Source organism: Chionomys nivalis, chromosome 6 (assembly GCF_950005125.1).
Source record: "Chionomys nivalis chromosome 6, mChiNiv1.1, whole genome shotgun sequence".
Taxonomy (NCBI): Eukaryota; Metazoa; Chordata; class Mammalia; order Rodentia; family Cricetidae; genus Chionomys; species Chionomys nivalis.
Window position 1 is genome coordinate 11,545,352 of NC_080091.1, and position 9,206 is coordinate 11,554,557.

Sequence of the window (9,206 nt, forward strand, 5' to 3'; positions counted from 1 at the left end):
TTTATTCTGGTGCATCTCCCCTGTACAAACAACTCCCTTCTCTCTGTTTCCTCTACTGAGGGTCAGCACCATGCAGGATTCAGAGACCAGCTAGATGGAGCAGCCCCTATCTCCCCCCCAACCCCCCTCCACACACACACTTGGTGGCTGCTCCAGGACAATTCCCTGAGCACGGGGGCCATGAAACTCAACAGACCAAGCGCTGGTTGCACGCTGGCTGCAGGGGCGTGTGAGGACTCTTCTGCTGCTCTGACGAAGACAATACACCCTCACCATCGCAGGCCCGGGACAGCACCAAAACCAGAGTTACAAAATAGATCCTCTCAGGGTATCAAAAGACTTGCTACAAAAACACCATTGTCCCTGGGAACAGGGCAAGGGCTCATCAGATGTCCCGGAGGCTCCTGGCTGTTGGGGGGCCTCATCAGCTGTGGCAGGCACTGATGAAGACAAGTTCAAAGGCAGCCCCGACTACATAAAAGGGCAGAGGCCAGCCTGGGCTACACAAAACTGCCTTAAAAAAACAAAAGAAGCAATCACAGTGGAGGGCAGCAACCAGGCTGTAGTAATTACAGGGACGCTGATCAGAAGGCCCCTCTGAAAGGGGACATTGGAGAGGAACCTGAGTGTCATGGGGAAAGGCTGAGGCTTGAACTGTGGTGTGAGAGGGAATGGATCCTGGATTCATGATTTGTCTTCCTCCACAGAAGCAACAGAGCACGAAATAAAGAGGAGATTCTGCCTCAGGATGAGTGGTGATGGGTCAGGACTCATGTCACCTGGGCATGTGACTTACACTTGTATTCAAAGCACTTGGGAGGACTCTGGATTCCAGAGAAGTCTGGGCTGTGGAGGGAGACCCCATCTCACAGCAAAAAAAACAAGATAGGTCCTGGCGTTGGGTGCCCGGTTGGGTGCCTGTCATCCCAGCAGGGTTCAAGGTCACCCTCAGCAAGTTAGAGGCCAGCCTGGGCTATGTGGAACCCTGTCTCCAACAGGAAGCAGCGCAGCTTCGGAGTCAAGCTGCTGTTATTTCACTGGTGCTGGGATGGCGGGTGTCCTATCCCTCTGTCAGTTTGCCAGCATGTCTGCATGCTGGGCGGGCCTCCACCACTGAGCCACTGCCTCAGCCTTTGTTTACTTTTGAAATTATTTAAAATCAACTGAATGTAGCAGATGCCCCAAGCGCTGGGGGAGGGAGGTGGAACTGTTTTAAATGGGATCTTGGCTTTTCACTTGTTCTGATGTTTATGAGATCCCAATAATATCCCAGGACCCTTCAGGGACACTGGTGACATTTGGGGCTCTGGGCCTTGGCCACACATTCTGAGATCTGATCCGCTAGGGCAGCTCACACTGTGGTCCCAAACACGGCAGGCTGCAGGTCATCCTGGCCCTCCCCAGTGCTGTTGCCCAGGGGTGGGCCGGGCCCATCGGGAAGCAGCTGGCCCTGGCTGCTGGCTGGCGAGGGGACCAGTCGCTCAGCCTCCTCCAGGGCGGCCAGCAGCGCAGACAGGGGCGGTCGACGGCGAGCGATGTCCTGCAGCAGGTCAGCCTGGGGCTGCAGCTGCTGGATCAACTGGTCCCTCTGCTCCACTGCAGCCTGCAGACTGCGGACAGTGGCCTCCGAGCTCAGCAGCTGCTCCTGGAGGGCGGAAATCTCCCTGGTGAGGGGGCCAAAGGAGGTAGTTACTACTGGGGTACAGAGGCTCTGCGTACCTCCACTGCCTCTTTATTTGCATGCTTGTATGTGTGCTCAAATGCCCACCTGTAAGTTGGAGTACAGCTTGTAAGAGTTGGTTCACTTCTTCTACCCCATAGGATAAAATTCTTTTTCTTTTTGTCTTGCTTTGTTTATCGAGAAGACAGGGTTTTTCTGTGTAGTCCTGGCTGTCCTGGAACTCGCACTGTAGACCAGGCTGGCCTGGAACTCACAGAGATCCTCCTGCCTCTGCCTCCCATTCTTCATGGCAAGTGAGTGCCCTTACCCACAAAGCCATCTCCACAGCATTGGTAAAGTACCCCAACCCCACAGCATGCCTGGAGCCAGGGTTCTATCCCTAGCACACCATCATCCCAGCACTCCAGGGGATCAGGAGTTGAAGGGTATCCTGGCTACACAGTGCCTTCCAGGCCAAAAACAAAACAATGCCAGTTTTGTGGCTCCTTCAGTAGAACTTCCTTGTGGCCCAAAATGGTTGCCACAGCTCTGACTACTGTATATGGGTCCTGACATCGCGGTCCTCGGGTGCGTTGTGCACCTACCGATAGGCTCCTACCCAGCAGCCCCTGGGACATGCTCTTCTCTTTATACCTCCTCCGATCCTCAGTCAGGCACAAAACTCTAGGGCCCTCGGGGCGGGCAGTACCAGGGGACCAGGCCTTGCGGGACAGCTGGCCCCGTTTGAGCAGTCTGAGACACTCATACAGCCCAGGCGGTACTCCTAACTCCTGATCCGCCGGCCTCAGCCTCCTCAGTGCCGCGATGCCAGACACGTAGAGCTCTGGAGATTTTGGCTCCTGGTTCCCAACCCTTGCCGCCCGCCTCCTCCGGGAAGTCCGCCGGCCGGGCCTCCCCCGGGGCCTCACCGGTCCTTGACGCGGCCCAGCTCGTCCAGGGCGGCGCGCAGCTGCTGGTCGTGGCGAGCCAGGCGCTCGGCCTGCGCGCGGAGCGTGCGCTCCGCCGCCAGCAGCCGTGTCTCCAGCTCCGCCGCGCGCCGGTGCACGGCCGCCAGGTGCGCGTTCGCCTCCCGGATCTGCAGCGCGGGCGGCGCAGACATGGTCCCGAGGCCGCCCGGCAGGCCCCGCCCCGCCCCGCGAGGCTCCGCCCAGCGCGCAGGGAAGGCCCCGCCCCCTCGGAAAGGCGGTGCGACTTCCTCTTGGACTCTCGCTAATTGGCCACGGTCCTGAGGGGGCAGGACTAAGGCAGGCCACGCCCTTTAGGTGCCACTCTAGTATCTTTCGGAGTCCGCTTCCGTTTGACTTCGCCTCCGAGCTCAGCGCGCTCTTGAACCAGCGCAGACGAGGCCTTGAGATCCGTCAATTATATCCTCCTCGACTTACGATTGGTCCCTATGCCGATAGTCCCCGCCCAAATAGGCCACGCCCCCAAATAGTCGCACGCGGTTCTGATTGAGAATGCGAATAGCCACACCCTACACACATCCTGGGTCCCTGATTGGCCGAAGCGCTGCGCTCTGTAAAACCTGCATTACGATTGGTATATCCGCTGTCAATCTCACCTATTGACCCGCCTTACGCCGCAATCGCTGTACTACAATTGATCTGGCAACCTGTCAATCTCTTGGATGGCGGGTTGTCAATGCCATCGACATTCTCTCCGCTAGGAACGCCGTCTTTCTAGGACAGGCTGCATTTTCCTTGGTTGACAGCGGTGCTCCTCAGTTTACCTTTCCAAGAATGAAGTCACGGGTGTCCCTACCCAGATTCGCTCGTGGGGACGCGCACGACACCGTTCCTACTGCGTGAAACGGAGCCGTCCACGCCCAGCCCGCTCCGCGCGCATGCGAACATGCAGTGTCCACGTCTGGGACGCTCAATAAAGTTGCACGCTGGAAGCCTCGCGAGAGTTGGCCCGGCCGGCTGCCCTTGAGCTCGCCGCGGCGCGGAAGGGTCTACGGAGTGTGCACGGCCGGGCGCAGCCATGGCCCAGCGGCTCCTCCGGGCCTACGATGAGATCCCCGACGGCACCCAGTGTCACCGCAAGACCTACATCACCACTGCGTTCGGCGGCCTCATCGGTGAGCGCGGGCCCCTAGAGCGGAGGGCACTCGGAGGTCGCGGTGCGGGGCCGGAAGGTGCAGGAGCTTGAGGATTCTGAGGGGTGTAGACCTGTTTGCGCGCTGCCCCTAGGATTTCTAGGGGCCATAAGCCATTATCGCGGAGCCCGGAGAAGATGTGAAGATCTTTTTAGGGTCATGGAGTGATCAGACCATTCGAGGTTTTGAAGATACTAGACCGCAGACTTGCTGTGTAGCCGAGGGTGGCCCTGAGCCCATGATCCTCCGGCCTCAGCCTCCGAAGTGCCGGGATGACAGGACTACACCCCGGCTTAATCTCTGGGAAATACCTTGTTGTTATTATTATTTGTGTCTGTTTGGAGGTTTTTCAGGCAGGGTCCCACCGTCTATCCCAGGCTGACCTCGGACTCGGAGAACTGTCTGTCCCTGCCCCTCGAGCTCTGGGATCCAAGGCGTGCGCCACCACGAGGGTATTTATTTGTTTACTATTATTTTGAGACAAGATCTTCCTACGTAGCACTGACTGTCTTGGAACTCAAAAAAATCCTCCTGCCTCTGCCTCCTGAGTTCTGAGATTAAAACTGTGCGCCACCATGAGGACCTAATACTGTAAGATTCCTGATAGGGCACTCTTGTTAGGAATGTCAGACATCTTTTTGGGGTGACTCTTACTGCACCCACAAGGCCTTGGTCACTCATGCTTTTACAGTGTGTATATAGGCCTCATTCATGAGGCCGCCCCAAGGCTTTACTCCCTCCAGGCAAGTGCTGTGGGGTCAAATGTTTGGGAGAATTTTTTGTTTTAATTTTGTTTTGTTTGATACGGGTACTCTGTGCGTTGTCCAGGCTGGCCTTGAACTCATAGACATCTGCCTGCCTCTGCTGGGATTAAAGGGGTGTGCCACCGCTACACGGCCATGGATTTCGGGGCTTTTAAAACTGACGGAACATTGGCCAGAGGATGAGCGCGTGCAGCGTGGGGTAGGGCTGGAGTGTCTCAGGTGGATGCTGAGCTAAGCCGGCCCTTGCCAGAAGCATTGCTGGGGAGCCAGTGCGGGAGGAGGTGGGACGTTGTGGCTGCTTGAGCAATCTTCCCTGTACGCCTTCTTTGTCCCCAGGCTTCTCATTTCCCTGGTGGGGGGACTGGTTTCCTGTCTGGCTCCCCTCAAGGTTCATTGCAGGAGGGCAGTGAGCCTACCTTCCCAATGGGGTCTCACAACTTGGGGGAACTCATGAGGCCCCATAGGGATGGTGGCTGGTGGGCACAGCTGCTCCTGGAGGCTCCCATGCTGCCGGTGGCGCTGAGGCTGTACCTGTTCTGGGCCGTGGGACAGTCACCGCAGTGGCAGCAGCTAGAGAAGGTGGGAGGCGGTCAGTCTGGGAAGGGGTCTTAGGACCCCTGGCTCATAAGGCATGGTCAGTGAAGTCACTCAGGGTCCCTGTGACCAGACCCATCCTTCAGCCCAGCGCCAGCTCATCATCTCTGAGGCCCAGCTGGAGGCCTCAGTCTGTCAGCTCGGAACTCCCAGAGCTCACCAGGAAAGGCACGAGTGTAACACCCCCTGGGGCTGGAGGATGGCTGAGAGGCAACACCCACTGTCCCGTGGCCAGCTGTGCCAGACTGGTGGCTTTGCTTCTCTGGGGCCGCTTCGCCGTCTATGAAAGGGAGTAAATGGCAGAATCCAGCCAGCCAGCCAGGAGCGGCGATAGCCCTTGTCATCAGTTTCCGTGTAGTAGGAAACCCGTAGCAGTTGCTCCAGGGAGACGTGGATAGTGACTGGGGCTACCCTGCCGTCCACACAGACCTGGGCTCCCGGCTCAGCATCCACCCTGGCCTCAGCTCTTACATAAGCCGTGGTGTGAAGTACGGGGCAGTAGGGAATGGAAAAGCTGACCAGCGTGGGGGCAGGGTGGGCGTGGAAGGCACAGAACCAGTCAGGTGTGGAGACGCGTCTTGGCGGAGCCACCGGCACATGAAAGGTCTAGCCTCTCTTGAGCCTGGTTGCTGCCAAGCCGGATTGGAAAATCTGGCCTTTGATGGGAGTGGGGGAGGCACTGTGACAGCTGTGCCGTTGATGGCACGGGGCCCTGGGTCGGGGAACAGCAAGAGGTGGGCCTGGGTTTGAGTCCTGCTGTATCCCGGCAGAGCTTCCCAGACCTCCACCCTTTCTCCTCCACAGGCGCCATAGGCTCAGCCTACAGCGTTGTACTCAACCCTGCAGACACCCACCTGGAAGCAGTGGCCAGGGCTGGCCGGTACACGTTCACTGCAGGTGAGCTGGCAACGGGTCCCTGAACACTGACACTGGCCTGGCTTAGAAGGCAGAGAGTGGTGGCACCCAGCTTTGTCTGCACAGGGACAGCCAGGTGCTGGCTCAACACCAGCTCCGTTTCCCCACCTCCAACCCCCACCGCCCCTTACAGCTGCTGTCGGAGCTATGTTTGGCCTCGCCACCTGTGTCAGTGCCCAGGTCCGTGAGAAGCCAGATGACCCCCTGAACTACTTCATTGGAGGCTGCGCTGCAGGCCTGACCCTGGGAGCGCGCAGTGAGTATCATCGTGTCCCACACACACACACACACACACAGTGCGTGACCCCTGATGACTTCGGCCTCCTCCCTCTGTTCCACGCCAGACAGGCAGTTGCTGCCATTTCAGCACCGGCAGTCCTTCTACCTAAATGCCCTCCTGGATGGCTGTCCTGCCCGTGCCACCCTGTGTCACAGACACTCAGTAGCCATCTCCAGGGTGGGACGAGGCCTGCCTCCCCCGCCTCCGTTCTTCTACCATTCTCATGTGCACACTGGGAACCGGCGGCCGTCTCTTCCCAGCTGGCCAGCTGGGGCCCTGTGAGGTCTGGGTTTGCCCACAACCCAACTTTGACTTCAACCCCAGGCCTCCTCATACTCTGTGTGGTCCTGGGCATCTGGCCAGGGGAGCCGTGCTGGCCCTCAGTTCAGCCGTGGGGAAAGGCTGTAGCGGGGAGGTGTCTTAACTGCCAGGAGCCGGTGCCGACCACATCCCCTCCCGACATGACCTGGAGTAGGGGGAATAGTTGATACAGGGTAGCCGTGCCTTGGTATCCCCATTTCCACAACTCACTGCTGGGCTCTATAGGTCTCTGAGGAACCCTAGTTCCGTCAGCCCTATTGCCATGGGGGGCTCCAGGGTTGCACCTAGAACACCCTGTGCCTGATGCCGTCTTTCCCCACAGCTCACAACTACGGGACTGCAGCTGCAGGCTGCGTATACATGGGCACCGCAGCTGCCCTGTTCAAGATGGGAAAGCTGGAAGGCTGGGAGCTCTTCGCCAGCCCCAAGGTGTGAGCGGAACCCTGCAGCAAATAAACACCGTGTGTCCCTGTGCACAGGTGTCCTGGAGACTTCCTTGCAGCCATGCACCAACCATAGGGGAGGTGTGTGTATGTGTGTGTGCGTGCGTATGTGCAGAAGCAGATGAGATGACACAGGTCCAGACTTGATCTGGACACATGGAACTCAGGCAACCAGGGAGAAGACCAGAAGACCACACGTGCCCAGTGTGGGTGTGCCGAGGCTGCTGACCTGGCCCTGCGGTGGGGGAGCTGCCCACTGGGGCCAGAGGGAGCTAGGGTTGAGAGCTGCGTTGACACAATCCACATTCCCGTGGTCAGCCACCAGCGAGTGGAAACCTGGCCACCTCCACGCTCAGGTTGCCGCCATCGCCTCCCGGGCCTGCCCCCAAAGCCAACAGCTTCTGGTAAACACTGGGCCCACACACCCGTTACTCCAAGTTCCTGGGCAATGGAGCAGAGAGTCCTGGATGGGCTGTCCTGTGCTGCAGGCCACCGCAAGCCTCAAGCCCATCAGCCTGGCCAGGTGACATGGGGCTCAATCCCTGCCTAGCAGAATCCTTGCCCAGTGCCTGACAGCCCCATGATTTAGGTGGCCCCGGAATGCTGGCGACGCCCGGCCCAGCACTGGCTGAGCTTCCTGGCAATTGTGGAGGAAGCAGCGGGCTCCAGCAGGCCGCAGCGGCAGTAAATCAAGCACTATGTCCTGCCTGAGGAGCTGCTGGGCCCAGGCACTCACTGCTGGGGGCCCAAACTGGCATGCGTCCCCTGCAGCTCCAGGTGCCATCGCAGGGTCATCCCCAAGGCTGTTTGAGCTGGGCTTGGGGCTCCCTGAGAAAGAACGGGGATACCCCAAGATATGCAAAGGACACAGCTCAGGCCCCACGATGCTGGAATTCATTTGCTCTCTGGCTTTGAATCCTGGATTCCTGGCTGTATCTCTCAAAACATGCATGGAGTCTCAGCTCTGCCCTAGCAAACGGGAAGGATGACTTTCCTCCGCCATAGCAGGTTCCTCCCAGCTTCCTGGTTCTGGATGTGTCCCCACAGAGGTCTGAATGGACCTGGGTGGTCACCATCTCCCTTTCCTTCACTCTGCCTGAGCTTCAGGGACAGGAGGGCCTCTGCCGTGGTGCTGCCCTGCCCACTGGTCACTACTGCGTCTTCCGTAGGTCTGGGGGGAGGTGGTGTTCAAAGCCAGTGCCTGTTCCCCCTCTTGGCTTCCAGGGTGCTGCTGACTCTGCTTACAGCCCACCCAGCCCTTTCTGGGCTAGCTGCCAGGGCTAGAGTGGCCTGCCAGGCTCCCCGCCTGCAGTTCAGACCCCCAGAAAGGGGCAGGATGGGGTGGCTGCTCACCGGGCTCCAGGGAACCCCAAATCCAGGCCCCATTGGCAATAAACATTTACTAGCCAGCGAGGGTTGACGTCACCCCCACACAGAGGCCCTCATCCAGAATGCCCTGCAGCCTCCCGTATGGAGCAATGGGGACCATCAAGACAGGCTCCCCGGAGGCCTGGAAGAGAAGGTCATCCTCGGGTCAGAGCAGGTGCTGGGGATGCTGGGACATACCTTTTCCTAGAATACATCCTACACATGTGGGCACAGGAACAAGAAGTGTGGCCCAGTGGAGTCTGCCGGCAAACCACAGAAGTGTCAGCAGAACACAGGGTTGAAGTGTGGCTGCGAACTCCCAGCCCTGCCCCACAGCCCTCTTCCTCCTCTTCCTCAGGACCAAGGCCCAAGTCCTCCCTGCAGCCCACAGTGCCTGCTCTGCTCCCCCCCCCGCCCTGCTCCAGCCACACAGGCCTCCCCCGTGCTCCAGCATGCGGGCTCCATCCTGCCCCAGTCCCTTTGCCCACCATGAGCCCTATGCCCAGTGGTTCTTCCCTAGCTGGCACATACAGCTTCTCGTGTCTCCTCTGGGGGACCCCTCGTCCCCCTCCCTCTGCTGCTCTCATGGGCTCCGTCCTGGCTGCTACACCCCCTGGTTCTGACCCAACAAGGCTCAAATAATTCCACATGGAATGACTGAGTGAGTGAAAGGTCAGGTTAGCTGGTGGCTATGGTGTAGCCGGCCAGGAGAGCACCCAGGCCTGAGATGCTTACCTCTGGT

The 9,206-nt window shown here is 58.9% G+C and overlaps 2 protein-coding genes across 2 annotated transcripts; one reads left to right on the plus strand and one right to left on the minus strand.

Moving 5' to 3' along the window:
- Position 1: 1 nt before the first annotated feature.
- Positions 2-2,788, minus strand: Vmac (vimentin type intermediate filament associated coiled-coil protein). The gene is made up of 2 exons (XM_057771428.1): positions 2,590-2,788; positions 2-1,664 (listed from the first exon to the last, which is right to left on the minus strand). Exons 1-2 carry the CDS (start codon positions 2,778-2,780, stop codon positions 1,352-1,354), a joined length of 504 nt encoding a protein of 167 aa, XP_057627411.1. The 5' UTR covers positions 2,781-2,788; the 3' UTR covers positions 2-1,351.
- Positions 2,789-3,554: 766 nt separating this feature from the next.
- On the plus strand, positions 3,555-7,127 carry Ndufa11 (NADH:ubiquinone oxidoreductase subunit A11). Its single transcript, XM_057772242.1, has 4 exons — positions 3,555-3,761; positions 5,942-6,034; positions 6,186-6,308; positions 6,976-7,127. The coding sequence occupies exons 1-4, from the start codon at positions 3,665-3,667 to the stop codon at positions 7,086-7,088; spliced, it is 426 nt and encodes a 141-aa protein (XP_057628225.1). The 5' UTR covers positions 3,555-3,664; the 3' UTR covers positions 7,089-7,127.
- Positions 7,128-9,206: the final 2,079 nt, after the last annotated feature.

What these genes read in the sequence shown, in the direction of transcription:
- Vmac (XM_057771428.1), bottom strand. Translation starts at nt 2,780, where the DNA reads ATGTCTGCGCCGCCCGCGCTGCAGATCCGGGAGGCGAACGCGCACCTG. An exon ending in CTGGGCCGCGTCAAGGACCG is followed by an intron (nt 1,665 to 2,589) that starts GTGAGGCCCCGG and finishes CCCCCTCACCAG; the next exon opens with GGAGATTTCCGCCCTCCAGG.
- Ndufa11 (XM_057772242.1), top strand. Translation starts at nt 3,665, where the DNA reads ATGGCCCAGCGGCTCCTCCGGGCCTACGATGAGATCCCCGACGGCACC. An exon ending in CCGGTACACGTTCACTGCAG is followed by an intron (nt 6,035 to 6,185) that starts GTGAGCTGGCAA and finishes CGCCCCTTACAG; the next exon opens with CTGCTGTCGGAGCTATGTTT. An exon ending in CCTGACCCTGGGAGCGCGCA is followed by an intron (nt 6,309 to 6,975) that starts GTGAGTATCATC and finishes CTTTCCCCACAG; the next exon opens with CTCACAACTACGGGACTGCA.